The sequence below is a fragment of the Muscardinus avellanarius genome, assembly GCF_963383645.1.
Source record: "Muscardinus avellanarius genome assembly, chromosome: 6".
NCBI lineage: Eukaryota > Metazoa > Chordata > Mammalia > Rodentia > Gliridae > Muscardinus > Muscardinus avellanarius.
The window spans coordinates 130,296,895-130,314,910 of record NC_137791.1 but is presented as its reverse complement, the minus strand read 5'-3'; the positions used below and the strand labels follow the sequence as shown (position 1 = coordinate 130,314,910).

Sequence of the window (18,016 nt, the reverse complement as noted above, 5' to 3'; positions counted from 1 at the left end):
AGAGACAAAGTTTAGAGGAAATTTATGCTCTACAGAGACTATTCTTCCTTTAGGCTTTCAGGAACCAGCGCTTGTATACGTATTCAGAACTTACTAGCTCCTTAATAAAGTATTTTAGGAAGGACAACAGCAAATCTTAGGTTAAGTTCGTGCACAGAAAAATAATATCTTCTTTAATTATTAACATGCACACACATCACTGTTACTAAATGCTCATCACTTTATATTGATCTCAAAAAAAGAAATAATGTTATGCCAATTGAAAAATGTGGGTGATTTTTCACAAACAACAAATGCTGGCGAGGATGTGGAGAAGTGGGAACTATAAAACATTGTTGGTGGGATTGCAAATTAGTGCAACCACTCTGGAAAACAGTATGGAGAATCCTCAGAAGAATGGGAACAATCTACCATTTGATCCAGCAATACCACTTCTGGGTATCTACCCAAAAAAAAGGAAACCAAATTACCAAACTAATGCATGAGTATCTATGTTCATAGCTGCACAATTCACCACAGCCAAACTGTGGAACCAGCCAAGATGTCCATCAACAGATGAATAGATCACAAAACTGTGGGATATGTACACAATGGAATTTTACTCAGCCATAAAAAAAAATACAATTGCAGTATTTTCAGGAAAATGGATGGATCTTGAGAACATTATGCTAAGTGAGATTAGTCAGTCACAAAAAGTAAGGAATCGGATGCTTTCCCTAATATATGAAAGCTAGGGTGAATAGGGTCATAGGAGGAACTCCAGGTGAAAAAAGAGATCCTATAGAGGAGCAAATAAGACAACCTAACTGTGGGGATGGGAGGTGGGGAGAGGGAAATGCTTTAAATCACATGATATATTTATTCATATTGAAGTTAACCACTAAACCAAGCATGGGAGGGAGGGATGAGGAGGGAGTGAGGTGGGGACTGGGTGGGGGCTGGCTGTGTGATATGTGCATTAATGCCCACACAAGTTTTTAACCCCATTATGATATATAAATACAATGCACCAATAAAAAATATTAATAAAAAAAAGAAGATTCAGGGCCGAGGGAAAAAAAATTGGGGTGATTTTTAAAGTAAATATATTTTCAAAAGTGTAGCTAAATAGTGAAACTTTTTTTTTTTTTTTTGGTGGTACTGGGGTTCCTGGAAGCCCTTCTACCTCCGGGCTACACTCCCAGACCTATTTTATACTTGTATTTGGAAACAGGGTCTCTTAAGCTAGCACGGCTGGCTTCAAACCGACGCGATCCTCCTGTCTCTGCCTCCCAAGCATGGGGATTACAAGTGTGAGCCACCACGTCCGGCAATAGTGAAACATCTTAATGAACCAAATATCCATAACTTGATAGTCAGCTCTAGAAGAGAAGCAATGCAACTTGGCCGAGAATGAAAGCAAAGCACCTGGTGTGATAACGGAGGAGTCCGGCTTCTCATCGTCAGGAGCCGTGCTGCCACTCGCCTCCTCCTTGTGATTGAGTGTGGCCAAAAACTCATGCACCGCTTTCTCCACCTGAGGCCTAAACGTGTGGTTGATCTTTGGATCCACAACCTGAGAAATAATTCGGTCGATACCAGACTCCAGCATTCCTGATCTGAAACAGGATAAGTTAGAGTAGGATGGAGACCTTCAGAACCCTTGATAGCCACCTATCCCCAAGAAAAGTCCTATAGGTAACTTTAGGATTTTTTTTCTCTCTCTCTAGGGAATAACTAAATTTTGAGTTCCTTTTGTTCTTGGACAAGTTAGAATTTATGTTCATGTTAGAGCTAGCTTAGTAGCCAGTATTTTTACAACAACCTTGTCGTTACAGTGGTTCTCCAACAACCTCGGCATCGACTGGAAATGTGAACACTGCAAATTGTGTGATCCAATCCCAGACGTACCAAATCAAGAAACTCCATGTGTTAAGGGTCCTTCCAGTGAGTCTGTTGCAGGCTCAAGTTTGAGAACCACTGTTATAATAAATACTGTTAAAATCCAAAAAAGATATAGTGGAGAAATAACTTTTATTATTTGCATTACTTACTTTTAAATAAAATTGCATCTATTATACATATGTTCAACCTCAAAAGGCCCCAATCCATCCATATGGATATACAGAAAGTACTTACATTAGAAAACAATTTTTATACCACCGAGTTACTTTTCAAAAAAGTATGTATATTCACTTTCTACTGTCGTACTGATCCAAAAGTAAAACAGACAAAACAAAAACAAGAAAAAAACACCTTTAGAACCGGCCACTAGCCACAGTTCTAAAGCCCAGGTATGTAGGTGATACCCCCCACTATAGTACATAGAAATAAACTTTTTTTTCCTCTTAAGAACACACGCAAAAAGTATAATTTCATCACTTAAAAGACAAAATTTTACAAAAACAAAAATAAACTTAAGACTACTGTCTTTTTATTATCTTCCTGCCAAAAAACTGGATAATTTAACCCTTCGGCAACTATGGTCTGAGTACCTTCTAAGAACATAACACCATGGTGGCTACCCAGCAGCTACAAATCAGACCTAGCCCCTGTTCTGGTTGGGAAGGAAGACACAAACAATTAAAATACAAGATAAGGGGAACAAGTACACATCATGTACTATTAAAAACAAGAGAGAGGGAGAGAAGGAAGTCCAAGGTAATGTGGGAATGCCCCGGAGGGAGAAGACATTTTGAGCTGAGCCTTGATCTCCATGGAAGAGAAGGGGAGGAAAGGTGCTCTAGATGAAAGAAAACCCTGGGTGCAACAGAGGAGTGATGTGGACAGGAATATCTGACTTGTGCTTGCTTAAAAGCATCTGAGAAAAATATGGAACATGAAATTATTTTAAGAAGCACACTTTAGAGTCGGGCATGGCAGTACACACTTGTAATCCCAGCATTCGGGAGGCTAAGACTGGAGGATAGTGGTTTGCAGTCAGCCTCAGCTACCTACTGAGGTCCTTTGCAACTCAGCAAGACCCTGTTTGAAAATAAAGAATAAAAACTAGGGTTGGGGGTGTAGCTCAGAGGTAGAATGTCCCTGGGTTCCATCCCCAGTACTGGAAAAAAAAAAGAAAGAAAAAAAGCAGCACTTTCTTCCTGAAACAGAGCCGGCGTGACATGCTGGGAGAGCAAGGCGCTAGTCATTTCCAGCTTCTAGGCCTCGAGCTCTCCAGCATGGGGAGAGAGCGCCTCTATTTTTGAGTGCGGCTCTTGAGTGGAGTGGAGGGTGGATTCCATATTCATATCCTGAGGCACGCCCCCACCTTGTGATACTAGAATTCTACTTATGTGGGCCATAGAGAAAAATGAGCCGACACGGCACAAAGTAGGTTACCTGCTTTTTAAAGTTCTAAGATTTAAAAAGCCAATGTAAATCCTGCAAACATTGCCTGCTACATCTAAAAAATGCCTCTAAAATGTTAACTGTTGGAAAAGAAACCGGTAATCTTAAAAATGTCTTTATTTAAGGTGTATGTACACAAAGACATAAAATAAAAAAACCCAACCATTCTCAAACTACTGCTTTAGTGTCCTTTTTTGTTTGCCTATGTCCTGGCCTCTTCTCCCTCATGGAGGCCAACTACTCTGATCTTATTTGAAAGCGAGTCCAGTGGTGCTCACACTGTCCCAAGTGGGCTCACTGCAGTGGGCCGTGGCCATCGCTGCCTCACCAGAGCAAGGCCAGACCTCAGCAAGGCCAGACCTCAGCCCCGGCTCCGCAGCACAGCCCAAATGCTGGCAGCTGGCACTTTCCCAGTTAAAATTACTTCCTTACCTTCCTGTTAAATACCACTCGATTAATACCATTATTCAAAGCTTTCTAGGGTTTTTAGATTCTATAGTACAAAAAATACCTGAGCAGAATAAAAATTTCCTTCATATTAAGTCGGGCAATTAGCTCTTAAGTTGAATCATCTGAAATTGCTGAACTTACATTTTGTCCCACAAAAATGGCAATTACAGATGGCAATAGTCTGACTAGTACCATGATCCCTCAATGTATGAAAAACTACTTGAAATTTTATTTACTTGTAGAAGGGTAGTTTATCCTATATTATTAGTTTGCATACAACTAAATAATGCCCTTAAGAAAGCTTCAAAATGTTTCAGTAACATAAAACTTTATTAATGAAATTTAAATGCAAATAGTTTATTTGAAAATACAACTAGAAGAAAATTTATAGATGTCCTAGGAAGAACAATGCCTAAATTATCCAAGAGATATGATTATTTTCTCTCTTTTAAAATGTCAATAGTGAGCCGGGCGTGGTGGCATACGCTTGTAATCCCATTTGGGAGGCTGAGACCAGAGGATAGCGATTCGCGGACATCCTTAGCTACTTAGTGAGGCTCTCTGTAACTTACTGAGGCTCTGTTTCAAAATAAAGAATTAAAGATAGGGCAGGGAGTATAGCTTGGAGGTTGAATGGCCCTGTGTTCAATCCCCAGACCCGCAAAAAAAAAAAAAAAAAATTAAAAAAATAAAAATAAAAAAATAAAAATAAATAAATAAATAAATAAATAAATAAAATGTCCATAGTAGGTGCATGCCTGTATTCCCAGTACTTGGGAGTCTAAGACAGGAGGATCACAGGTTCAAGACCAGCCCCAGCAACTTAACAAGACCCTGTCTCAAAAAATAAAAAAGATGGAGCCGGGATGTAGCTCAGTGGCTACAAGCACCTGCTTTGCAAGGTGCAGTGCTCTGGGTTCGATCCCCGGTTCCAAAAAGACACACACACACACACACCCTGAGAAGAAAACAATAAAAAAAAGATAATAATAAGAGAAAATGGGAATGGGTATAATTGAGAGGCAGAATGCTCCTGAGTTCAATCTCCAGTACCCCCACACCCTAAAAAAAAGAACTAAGCCAGGCATGGTTCTATACACCTGTAATCCTAGTACTAGGGAGAGAGAAGGATCATCAGTTCATGACCAGCTTTAGCAACTTAACGAGACTCTCAACAACCTAACAAGACCCTGTTTTAAAACAAAACATTTTAAAAAAGGGCTAGCCAGACAGGGTGGCACACACATGTAATCCCACCATTCGGGAGGCTGAGATTGGAGGATCGTTTTGCGGACACCCTTAGCTACTTAGTAATGCCATTTGCAACTCAGTGAGACCCTATTTCAAAAACCAAAAGATTAAAAAATAGGGCTGGGGGTGTCGCTCAGAGGTAGAATGCCCCTGGGTTCAATCCCTAGTACCACCAAAAAAAAAAAAAAAAAAAAAGTAACTTAAAAGAGTAAATACAATTTCAGATAATTTGCCTTCCATTAATATGTAAAAAAAAAAGATGTAAGAAACTACAAACATGCTTTAAAGAAGCAATGTAATCATTTGTGGAAAGGGAAGTATCCAGCAAAGTGTTGAATGAAAGCAATACATAAGTAGTAGAGCTGTATACAAATGCGTGTGTGGTAAGGGCACTGTCAGTAAGCCTGCCCCCTCAACCCCATTTCTGTAGTGGATTTACTGCTCTGCTCTAAAGTCCATTGTGGAAACGAGCAGCCATCCAGGTCTGTCACCCAAGAGATCTCTTCTGTCTCTTACTTTTTCCGGAAAGAGCGTTGACTTTTTCCCCAACAGGTATTACTATGCAGCCCTCCAATGGAATCTTTTGATCTCACCTGGACTCTTTTATAGCTTCCTCACACATCCTTTAAAATATAGACAACAAAGCTATTGTTATTTCCTTCTTAGTCACTAGGAGACACTGTTCAAGCCCCCAGGCTCCTGGTTTCTAGTATTACCTGTACCTAAATGGGTCTTTTAGTTAGAGTGTGAACTTTTATTTCTGGAGTTAACTATCACAGTAGATAGACTCATGGTTCCTATGGGACGAGAGGGAATGAAAAGGTAGCAGGTATAAACTGTTTAACTGTTTAAATGACACATTTTATTCTTAAAAAATAGGCCTGAATATAAGTATTTGTAAAGGTAAAAAGACTAAGACTTCTTTAAATGACCTATCCCTTCTGGGGAGTGAAGCAAGAGTAGAAAGTTGTTTTGTCTTGGTAAATATTTATATTCAAAAATAAGTATAAGACTATAAGTCTTTTCCCTCCCAAGTTTATGAATAATATAATTTTTTTTCAGTTCGTTTTAAACATTCCAGTTTTTTTTTTTTCCTTTTTATCATATGTTCACTCAAAATGGCTTTGGCAGATCAAAACAAAGCTTATTTTTTGGAGGGGGATATATCAGTAAACAGTAGAGTTAAAAGTCAATAAAATATAAAAATCTGGGTTGTATACGTAGATAGTAAACATGGCCTCAAATTAAGTGAAACTATTTTAATTTTTGCGATCTTTAAAGCCTGATCTTGTAGGATCAAGAAAATAGTTGTTAATGTAGCTGTATAGAATATTATGGCATTTATCATCTGTTCATATTACAAATATAGTTTTATATGTGTGTGTGGTACCAGATAAGAGATTGAACCCAGGGGCATTCTATCTCTGAGCTATACCTCTAGTCCCCCTTTTTAAATTTTTATTTTTGGTTTTGAAACAGGGTCTCACTAAGTTCCCAGAGTCTGGCTATGTTGCCAAGGCTACCTTTGAACTTGTGATCCTCCTATCTCGCTTCCCAAGAACTGGGATTTTAGGTGTGTGCCACCACACCTGGCTTTACATACAGAATTTTTTTTTTTAAAAAGTCATGCTATTATATCTTTCCTTCAAATATTTCCATATATCTACAGAAAGAAATGTTAAAATTTCTGGGAGAAATATGAAGCAGTTAAATCATATAAAAGTAAACCATACTCCAAAAGTATACAGCATCGTACAATGTAGCTGCACCTAGTGGGATAAAATTGCCACCGTACTCAAGAGAATGAACTTTCATGCAATGTTTCTGCTTCTAGGGAGAGCAGGCTGTAACTTTTAAATAAACCCAGGACAACTCTTGAGACTTACTTGAGGACTTGTTGCCGAATATTGTTTCTTAGTTGGTTCTTATTGAGGTGGGGACTCCAGGTATGTGTTGCCAAGTGGTTTGCAACAAAGTTGTCAACACGCTGTCTCAGATTCTGATAGGCAGGCTAGAAACAAAATTAGAAGACAAATTAAAAAATTCTCTAATATTAATCAGGCATGGTGGCAGACCCCTGAGGCTGAGACAGGAGGATCCCAGGTTTGAGGACAGCCTCAGCCAGTCCTGAGACTCCCATCGACCTAGGGAGATCCTGTTTCAAAATAAAAATAAAATAGGGCTGAGGGTGCAGTTCAGAGATAGAACACCCCTGGGTTCAAGCCCCAGTATAACACACACACACACACACACACACACACACACACACACACACACACACGGCTGCAGTGTTATACACTATTAGTATCAATATCACTTTCAGGATTTTGTGTGTCCTTAATAATGTTAACATCTCTTATAATGTCAATATGACAACAAGGTTTCACAGCATAAGACAATCCTGCTTGTAATTTATAATCAAATATTGCCTGTTTTATCTAAGACAAGGTATTCTGCCATGATGAGCTCAAAGAAGAAAAACACACCTCCTTTGTATAGCTGAGACTCAAAGTAAGACTCCATCAAGACAGTGGCATTAGAGCTGGAGAAATCAGTTTCAAAGTTTCACAGTGTAGCTGGGATGAGAACAGCCCCTTTGAAGATACAGCCAAAGAGCCAGTGGAGGTGAAAAGGCAGGAACATTGGGGAAACCCTAGGCTGGCAGTCCAATTTGTTTGGAGAGGAGAATACAGTAAAACAGAAAAGAAGTTGGAGACACAGGTGCGGGAAGGCACTGGGTACCTGCACAAGAAGTCTGAAGTTTTAAGGTGGGGACCCACTCCATCTGTGAACACAGTGATGAGGCAGCTGAGTCTTTGGATGGGTAATCACCTTACAGTGAAAGAGTAAACAGACATGAGATACACTCAGGAACGTGCCATGACTAGAGGGATGAAGGTCTGTGCCAAGGTGGCAGAAACTCACTACACGGCGTGGGCCCGAGAGAACTAGCGGGAGACGACGCCTTGATCTAGGCTAATATAAGAAAATGGTTCTCAACCATAGACGATTTCAACCTGCCCCTCCCCAAATGGTGGTTCTCAGCCATAGACAATTTCAACCCAACGTCTCCATGTCCAAGAGGTCATTTGGTAATGTCTGAGACATTACTGGCTGTCAACTAGAGGGGACGCTCCTGGCACCTAGTGAGTAGAGGGCAGGGATGCTCCTGAATATTCTGTAATGTATGAGACCCCACCCCCAGCCCCACAGGAAGAACGGTCCAGCCCAAATGTCACCAGTGCTAAGGCTGAGAACCCGATAGAAGGGGAGCAGAGATGAAGGACACATATGAAGTCACCTCCACTTCAAAGGGCACTGCCTGGAGCACCCTCTTAGGACTGCACTCAGCCGCTAGAGGCCGCCTCCTGCACCTGCAACACAGGTCACCTTTCTTCTCTAAGTTCATTTTCCTTCTTCTCCCCTCTTCCTCTCCCCCTCCCCCTTTCTCCTCTTCTTATTTGAAACAGGGTCTCCCTAGGTTGTGGGGAGCCTTGTTGCCTGAGGCTGTCCTCCAACCTGTGATCCTCCAGTCTCAGCCTCCCAAGTATTGGGATTACAGGCTTGGGCCACTATGCCTGGCTCTTAAAGTAAATGACTGTGAAGTGTCCTTGAAAGATTTTAAGCAAAATGGTTCAGCCTCACCTCTGTAATTTGCTCCAATTATCTTTCAACGTTTATACTCCAGCAGTAAATTCTCCCGCACCCCCACCAGCCCCGTCCCCTCCTTGTCTGTCTGACAAACTGCTGCCGTTGGAGCCCTACCTGACCTGTGAAGTCAACCTGACCCCAGGGGGAGTGACGGGCCCTTCCTCCACGTTCTTACTGTCTTCCACCATGCTACCACTCAAGCAATCCTAACGCTGCATCACATCTTTGGGAGAAGGAGGAATATTCACCTCTGCAGTTGAGTGGAAACTGCTCCTCTCCCTCCCTTAATTTTGTTCTGACACGGCCTTTCTCACGGCGTGAGGTAAGCAATTAAAACAGCTCTCAGATGACTGAGCAGCTACCTCCAGCACAGAATGAGAAAGGTCTCACCCCTATGAGATTCCCTTTCACCGCACCAGGTTTTCACTTTCCCCCAAGTCTGTGAGATTCCACTGGAAAGTTTTATAATCATTCCTCCTGTTCCTCTTCACTTATCCACAATCAACGTGAACTAAAATGAATCTCTTCTCCCCATGGATTCAAAGGCATAATTCTTCTCTCCAGGATTCCTCAAGTCTCAAGAACATGTACCAGGCTCAAATAACTGCAGCTAGGCATGCTTGTAATCCCAGTACTTGGGAGGCTGGGACAGGAGCCTCCCAAGGTCACAGGTTCTCAGACAGTCTCAGCTACTTAGTGAGACACTATTTCAAAATAAAGAATAAAAATAGGGGGGCAGGACGGTAATAGCTTGGCGGTAGAATGCCCCTGGGTTCAATCTCTGGTACTGAAAAAAAAAAAAAAAAATTACACTGCCTCTAGAGTTCTGACTTCTCCATAATAAGTGCAAACGGGAACTACCCAATAGGCATTCCTGTTTTCATGTCCTGCCCTGGCAGCAATTTCTGTCAGACCAGGATGCATTCCGAGTCCGCTTCTCCCCAGTGCCTTCCCTGCTATCACTCTGGTCTAGGCCATTCGCATCTCCCGTCTACCATGGAGCGACTGCTCCCTGTCCATACTTGCCTACCTAAAGTCTATTTTCCATCCAAGTACAACAGACCTTCTAAAATTAGGGTAGCCATGTAATTCATTGTCCAAAGTAGATCATGAATGAGTATAAAAAGCAAAGCTATTAATAATTATCCATGGTCAACCTACCAAAAATACAAGTCAGATCACGTCCTTTTGTTCAAAACCTCCTAATGGCTTCTCAGTTCCAAAAGAGGAAGGGCAGGCAGGGCACTCTCCCTCTGGCAGCCTCTGCCTCGGGGCCTCTGCACTCACCACCCTCTCCACCTGCACATTCTGTTCCTTCAGAGACAGCTCAAACATCACCACACCTGAACAGCGTACTCAAAACTAGAAAGAGATTTAAAATAAAAGTTATGTTCCCAGCCTTGAAAACAACAACAACAACAACAACACAGCAAGACTCTTCACTCTGTGTCTTGCTTTATTTTTGCCACAGAATCCACCACACATTTTATTATCTACTTTTCTTTGCCGTGATGCAGGTTTAGTACCGGTTGGGCCTTTGGTTTAAGGCTCACCACTGACACCAAGACAGTGCACACAGGGGTTGCTCTGTGAATGTCTGCTGGGTCAATAAACTGACCAGGAGCCATTTATAACTGAGAAAGCATTCAAAACTTGGTTTTATCACTTGAGGAGGGAGAATCCATACCTGGTTGGTTGGTGAGCTCTCTTCTAGGACAGCATGAAGGGCCTACCGATCATCCTTCCTCATGCTCTCTGGCGGCTAACCAAGAGAGGACCCAGAATCTCCGTGAAGCCATGAGGCTTGCTCCAGGGACCTGGGAACTCCAGTCTACACTGGAGGAGCCCTCATGCAGCTGGAACTTGGCCTGTTCTTTGGGTGGGAAGAGTTGGTCTGTTGGTTGGTTAAGGACCATGAAGGGTCCCAGGACAGATGGTCTCATGCTGGTTTAAAACACTGGGCTGTACAGTTTTTCTCTTGGAGAGCATCTGGCAGGTATCACATGTCTTGATTCTTACATGTGTATGTAACACAATCCAGTTATTGCTACAATCCTATATGCCACAGGTCCGACTTTTTGACAGAAAGCAGGCCAGTCTTTCAGGCTCAGTTATCAAAACTATCATACCCTAAGTGGCAGATGAGACCCAAGGATATGTCTTTGCTTAAACGGAATCCTATTTCTACTCTGGCCTACCCATTCCACTGTCATGAATGTTAAGCTCCTATGAAAGAAAACTTCAGCTGTTGTATTTTTCTTACTTTTTTCCAAATAAGAAAAATAAATAAAAAATGCTTCTCGATTAAGTATATTTTAAATTAGCCAGGCATGGTGGCTCACGCTTGTAATCTCAGCATTCGGGAGGCTGAAACTGGAGGATCACAGTTCGTGGACAGCCTTAGCTACTTAGTGAGGCCCTCTGCAACTTAGTGAGACCCTGTTTCAAAATAAAGAATAAAAATAGGGCAGGGGGGTGTGGCTTGGAGGTCAAATGCCTGGGTTCCATCCCTAGACCCACAAAAAAAATAATATTTTAAATTAAATATAAAAAAAATTGCTAAGGAAGAAGAAGAGAGGAGAGAGTCAAGGGGGGAGGGAGCGAGAAAGCCATTGACTGTGGGAGAGTCTGAGCAAGCTTGCCGAGTGGGGGGAAGAACTTCAATCATGCCCACCAATCTCCTGCTGCTGGGAGGAAGGTGTCACTTCAGTTTTGTTCTTTTCTAGCCTCCAATTTTTAAAGGAGAGGCTTAGTCTTTGGTTTCCGAACTCCCCATACATTAGGTTGAGCCACATGAAATTGCCTATGGTTGACCACTTTGAACTATTAAAAAAGCACTTCAATGTGTACGCATATATTTTTCTTGGGAGAAGGGCTGACCTTTCCTTAGACTGTTAAAGCAACTGTGCCACCTCCACCCCGGCAGAAAGGTTTCAATACTCCACTTTTAGAGGATCTGGCAGGAATATTATAGAGATACAGCAATAATATTTAATGGGAAAGGGATAATTAAAAGGTGGAGTCTTAAATATTACATCCCCCTCCCAATCAGTATATTAAAAATTTCAAGTTGCAGCACAAGTGGATAATACATAGGTCCATATATTTCTGAGAACAGAAAAGTAGAAAATCCACTTTGTGGAACACAGAGCCAGCTTTCTGTGGGTAAATTTACTTGGCCATATCTAATCTTTTCCCATTAAATAATAATTTAAAAAGACAACTGGCATCACTTTTTAAAAGATTTATGAGATCTGTCTCAAAATAAAAAAATCCTAATAGCTGGGGATGTAGCTCAGTGGTACAGCACTTGCCTAGCCCCTGGGTCCAACCCTCAGCCTCCAAACAAATCAAACAAACAAAAAAGATAGTTGTGTGTATACCCTCAAAAAAAGTAGAAAAAGAATATACTTGTTAGATACATGAGCACCCCTCACATAAGTCAAATTCTCTGTGGTATAAAAACTCCAATAACCGAAAAAGCACCTTCTACACGGTGGGTCCAGTGGCAGAGTCTTTAAAGGGGAGATGTTCCCAGATTTTCAGAAGCATTTTTCCTAGAGATGATCACCTGTGTGCAGGTCACCTCAAAGCCTAGGGAAAATCTGCAGATGCTTTCAACAAACTTTTTTTCCCAAGAAACAAGGCTTCTCAGACCGGCCAAACATTCTGTGAATAAACCCTCATTCCACTGAAACTCTAACCCAATAGACCCACCAGGCCAAAGCCAAAAGAAAAAGGCAGCATACAATTTTCCAATATCCTTCCCCCTTCACCTGTCTCTAGATTCTACTGTTTTTGCACGCATCTCACTGCCTCCTCCTTCCTGGTGCCTTTTGCTCATTCGTTAGCAAACCTAAGTGTGTCTGCTTGTGCTAATAATGTCCCATTCACTCTGACATTTTGTGCAGAGTCCTTACTCTTGCCAGTCCCCTCTTTGTGGACAGAGAACCCCTCCTTGCTGGCCTTTCTCCTTATTCTCCTAATCTCACTCTATCCTGCTCTTTCTCCTTTTGAGACTTACTGTCATTTCTCCTCCTTTTAATCCCCACTGAATGAATGGCTCCACTATCCCTCGCCACCTTTGAAAATGACTTGGGCTAAGCGACTAAATCAAGCAGGCAGTCACTGCTAGACACCACACTCCCAACCCACCTTTTCAATGCCCAGGTTGGCCTCTTTATCTTTGCCCCACACACACACACCACAAAGTCTAGCAAAAACATTGCAAATCATTTGAATCAATCAATGATCTCCGAATGATTTCTCCCAGAGACAAAAGACTTGGCTCCCGCTGCTGAGGAACTTTTCAAGAGAGAAGCCGATAGTAACATGGTTGCGAAGTAAACCGAGGACAGACCGTCGGAGGGGAGAACGCGCACCTCCAACAGCTCCAACAGCATTAGTGCTTCCGAACAAGTCTAAGAACAGGGACTAAGTCTTAGAGTCAGCAGACCTGTGATTCCAGGGCCCAGGCAGTGCCTGGCAAGCAGGAGGCACTTCACATACACCGGTGGGTTAAGCGAACCCCAGACAGGCGAATGAATGAACACACCCCGCCTCGCGCAGAGAGGAGGCGCTGCAGACCCCAAAGGCGCGCTCCGGGCCTTCGGGGATGCTGTGCACCCGACCGCGCCGCGGGCCTCCCATCCCGCCAAGCGGCCCGTGCCCGCACCTTGGTGTCCACGTCGGCCAGGCAGTCCCTGCGGAACTGGTCGAAGAGCCCCTGGCTCTTGAGGTGGTTCACGATCATGGCCACGAGCTGAGGGTCCCCGGCGCCGGCCCCCGCGCCGCCCGCTCCGCCCGCGCCGGGACCAGTTCCCGGGCCCGGCGGCGGCGGCGGCGGCTGCGGCTGCGGCGGGGGAGGCGGCGGCGCGGGAGGCGGCGGCTGCGGCTGCGGGTTGGTGGCCATGGCGGCCTGGGCCGGGGAGCGTGCGGGCCCGGCGGGCGGGCGCTCCTGGGAGGCGGCGGCCACTCAGGTCCCGCCGCCTGAGGGAAGCCAACGGGATGTTGTTACGGAACCAGCGGATCCAGGGGCTACCCCGGAAGTGAAAGGGAACCGAGGGACGGAAGGAAAAGGCGGTGACAATGGCAACGAAGGTCCGGCTACGGAAGCCGCGGCGGCCCACGGCAGACCGTCCCGGGCGCGCGCGCCCTCTAGGGGCCGGGCTGAGCCGGAAGTGGCGGGGCGGCGCTGCCCGAGCCGGGGGTGAGGCGCTGGCTGCGCGCTGTCCGGGGGTCAGACGCTCTTGCTCTGGTTTCCAGAGCAGTCGAGTTCCCTAGGCATTTGCATTGCGAACCTAGGTGAAACGCTTTTTTTTGTGTCTTGGTCCTGGGGATTGAGTCCAGGGGCGTTCTGCCCCCCAGCTGCACCCCCAGCCCATTTAGTTTGTGTTTGGAAACACGGTCTTGCTATTTTGCTGAGGCTGTCCTCGATCCCTCGACCCCGCTGTCTCAACGTCCCAACTACTGGGATCACAGGCACGCGCCACGGTTCTCAGCTAAAAGGCTTATTAAATTTTTTTTTTATTTTAAATTGGCGCATTGTAGTCATGCATCAATGTGGTACAGGATGGTAGAGGCATGCAAGCACACATCACTCAATTAGCCTTTCTCCAATTCCCACCCCGTTCCCTCCCCCTCCCTCCTTTTGTTTTAAAACTCTCCCAAATCTCTGTGTCCTTAGCTTGGGGTCCTGCCAATTTTCTGCCCAGCAGAAAGCTACAGGGATCTCCTTAATCTCTTTTTCAGCCACCCATTTCGTTTCTCCTTTGCTATCTCAGTTCCTCTCTTAGTATGCTTGGGACTAGACCCTAGTCCTCCAAACCCTTTTTCTAGTCTGTAAATCCCCCCCCCCCCCCAAGTTTTAGTCTTAAAGATTTTGCTACTGATAACCATAATAGGTAAAGCTGACATAACGAGCACTATTTTGCAAACATAGCGTTAAGTGCTTTCACAAGCATTAAATCATTGGATCTTTGGGGAAAAAAATAAAAAGAGCTAGGTCACACTATTACCCCCAGCCCAGAGAGATGAATAAATCTCCGAAGGTTACACAGCCAGAACATTCTCTGATTTCAAACTTTAAAGATAACTAAATATCTTTAAATTTATCTCTAAGCATATTATCAATAACCTTATTTTAACTTATTACTAATAACTAACTTAAACTTATTGTTAAAATTACTAACATTTAAACTTAGTAGTACTAGGTCAAAGCAATGTAAATATTACAAATTTTTGTAATTATTAAATAGAAGGTAAATTTTATTAGAAAATGTGTCAGTGAAAATGCTATTGTACTCTATTGTCCCTTTTTAAAGATTCATACATCAGTGGATAAACATTTCTACATGTCTTATTGCTAGGTGAGCATGAATTCTCGTCCTATGTTTAATTGTTATATCTGTACGAACTGAGAAATCTTGTCATAATGTATTTGGGAATGGAGTTTTGTTGTAGCAAGGCTATTTTTTACTCTTGACCTCAAAAAATTAGATGTGGTCATTATCAATTAGATCCTCCTTCAGTTTTATTGGCAGCAAAGAATTGAAAAGTCACCTTATTTACCAAAGGATTTATTTACCTTCCCTTATTCTTGTACCTTTTCTGTTTCTTTTTAAAAATATTTATTTACCTATTTACTTATTTATTTTTGCAGTACTGGGGATTGAACCAAGGGCATTCTACCTCTGAGCTACACTCTCACCCCAGTTTTTTATTCTTTATTATGAAACAGGGTCTCATTAAGTTGCAGAGGGCCTCACTAAGTAGCTGAGGCTGGCCATGAACCTGTAATCCTCCTGTCTCAACCTCCCAAGTACTGGGATTATAAGCATGTACCACCCTGCCTAACACCTTTTGTTTCTGACAAGTATACCAGATAGCCTTATTTTAAAATCAAGGTAGTAAGCCGGGCGTCCTGGCTCAAGCTTGTAATTCCTACACTTGGGAGGCTGAGACAGGAGGATCACACAGGTTCAAAGCCAGCCTCAGCTACTTAGTGAGGCTCTCAGCAACTTAGTGAGACCCTGTTTCCAAATAAAATATAAAATAGGACTGGGAGTATAGCCCGGAGGTAGAAAGCTTCTGGGTTCCACCCCCAGTACCACAAAATAAATAAATAAAAATAAAATCAATGTAGTAAATAACTATGAATTACGGTTTTATAAGAAATGAAATATACCTTGTTTAACCTGACATACTCAAAGTTTTGGGAAAATCTAAACTTTGTTCATTTTTTAATAAATAGTTTTGGATAAAATGCTTTTTGTTATTAGGTTAAATTGCGTTTTTGTCAGAACTTTGCAGACTTAGCTCATTCAAGTTGAAAATATTTATCATATAATTAACAGAACCCAGACATTTTAACTCAGATTGACTTCTTGTCAGAAATTGTTTGACTTCATTGTTTTAATTCAAATAAAGTGTCCTATGTTTTGAGGAGTCTAATGAAAACTGCAGAGAGAAAAGAAAACTCATGGAATTAATATTAAAAGACTTAGTAACTAAAAGCAGTTGAGGTTAAAATGGTATGTTTTATCCATTTTCAGTATTAGTTTTGAAAACAAGATGAGACTATAACATAGTTCCCTTTAACAGATTTACCAACAATGTGGTACAGTATGTTGCCAAACTAATTTATTCAGTGTATTGTATGGAAAAGGTATGGTATATCTTTAATGTGTATAGACGTGTATATCAAGATTATTCAACTTTTTGGGAAAGATCATAGGTTTCCTGCAAGGCTCCACAGATTTAATTAGGCAGCATGATCACATTTTTATAATAATTAAGCAATAAGAAAGCTGCTGCTTAAAAAAGAATTTGTTCTGTGGCTAATAAATAGTTTCATTGGTGAATAGCATTTTGAAAATCTTTTAAATATATTAAGATGAGAACTGATTATAGTTTAAGTAGATTCTTCACAACTGATTTTCTAAAATGTGTGATAGCTGCCTCTTCAAATAATACACTATCTAAAATAAATAGCATTTGCTCACACTAGTTCAAATTACACTGTCTGCACACATTATGCTGGGTACAATGTAACCTGAATAATTTGTAGCCTTGGAAAACATTCTGGATACAGTGAAAAGAATCCAAGTCATTGACCTATACTACAAAGGTTCTTTTATTGCCATTTTAATACAGGTCCTAGGGATGCATATTGCACATACCTGTTTGTGGGGGGGGCGCTCATTTAAAATTTTTTTTAAAACTGTGTTAAGTAGTCAACATTTCTTGCCAATGACCTCTTTGTTCTGCTTTTTCCTCCTGATTGTCTTTTAGACAGAATAATTACTTTTTGATAACGGGGCACAAAAGAGGTGAGGTCTTTAAAAAAAATGCCATAATTTCCTACCCATCTGTACCTGTGTTATGAATTGAGAGCATCCCAACAAGGTCAGGTACTTTCTCTCTGAACATAATTTACTTTCATTTTATTCTAACATTAAGGTGGCTGTTAAAAAAAAATTACAAACATGTCGGCATTGAGGGAGGTCGTAGTGGGTTTTTATGGTAGCTATTGGTATCCCTGGCTACCAGACTCTGCCAAGGCCCCTGGGATTCCTTTTGCCTTCTGTCCATCTGCCCCTGACCCCTATGCGGTCTTCTCAGCCCCCTTTTGGAGGTGTATTTAGTGAAAGTCAAACATTAATGATCCCTAGGCCTGAGGAACCCACTCAGTCCCCAGGAAGAGTTGTCTGTTTCCTTTTCCTTTGTCCCCGTTGTCCCCCCCCCCCCAACATGGCATCCCCATTCCCTCCTAGACCTCTCACAGTAAAAAAGGCAGGTCAATTTACCATTTCCTAAATGACTTTTCGTGAACCCAAAACCCTGGCAGAATCTTTGACATTTATGTTTTCAATGATAACACAGGCAGAGCTCAAAGCACCTCCTGAACAGCCTCTGAGGGAGAGGACAGTAGCAAAGATCTATTATTTCCTTTCCAAGGCCAGCTCCCTTGCTACTGATATTTTTCTATTTCTGTTGTGGTGTGAACCATCCAGGAAAGTAGGGATGGTGGTTGGGCAGAGCATTATACAGTAATAAATGTAAGAAAAGGGATTCATCCCCCCCCCAAAGAACTTGAATGAAATGCCACTTTCTCTGGGGTCAGGTCACGAAATGGGGGAGGGGGGCTGATAGAAAGTAAGATGGAGAACGTTTAGAAGTGCCTGGGAGTAGGGAGCTTTGGGAAAGGTGGCCATGTGGGCATGTGTTACCTTGAGGAGTAGCAGAATTCAGGGGAGGGACTCAGGAAGCTGAGTCTGGGACAGCAAGATAGCAGTCAAGGAGAACAGAGAATAGGATTAGGTTATATAAACCC

At 42.5% G+C, this 18,016-nt stretch overlaps 1 protein-coding gene across 1 annotated transcript in view; it reads right to left on the bottom strand.

Moving 5' to 3' along the window:
• The window catches only part of BOD1L1 (biorientation of chromosomes in cell division 1 like 1), a gene marked incomplete at both ends in the record, with an annotated part of 59,627 nt that extends 46,033 nt beyond the window's left edge, over positions 1 to 13,594 (bottom strand). The window contains 3 exons of the mRNA XM_080697272.1: positions 1,408 to 1,598; positions 6,918 to 7,042; positions 13,358 to 13,594. Of these exons, the coding sequence (XP_080553398.1) occupies positions 1,408 to 1,598; positions 6,918 to 7,042; positions 13,358 to 13,594 (553 nt within the window). The remainder of the gene's footprint in view (positions 1 to 1,407; positions 1,599 to 6,917; positions 7,043 to 13,357) is intronic.
• Positions 13,595 to 18,016: the final 4,422 nt, after the last annotated feature.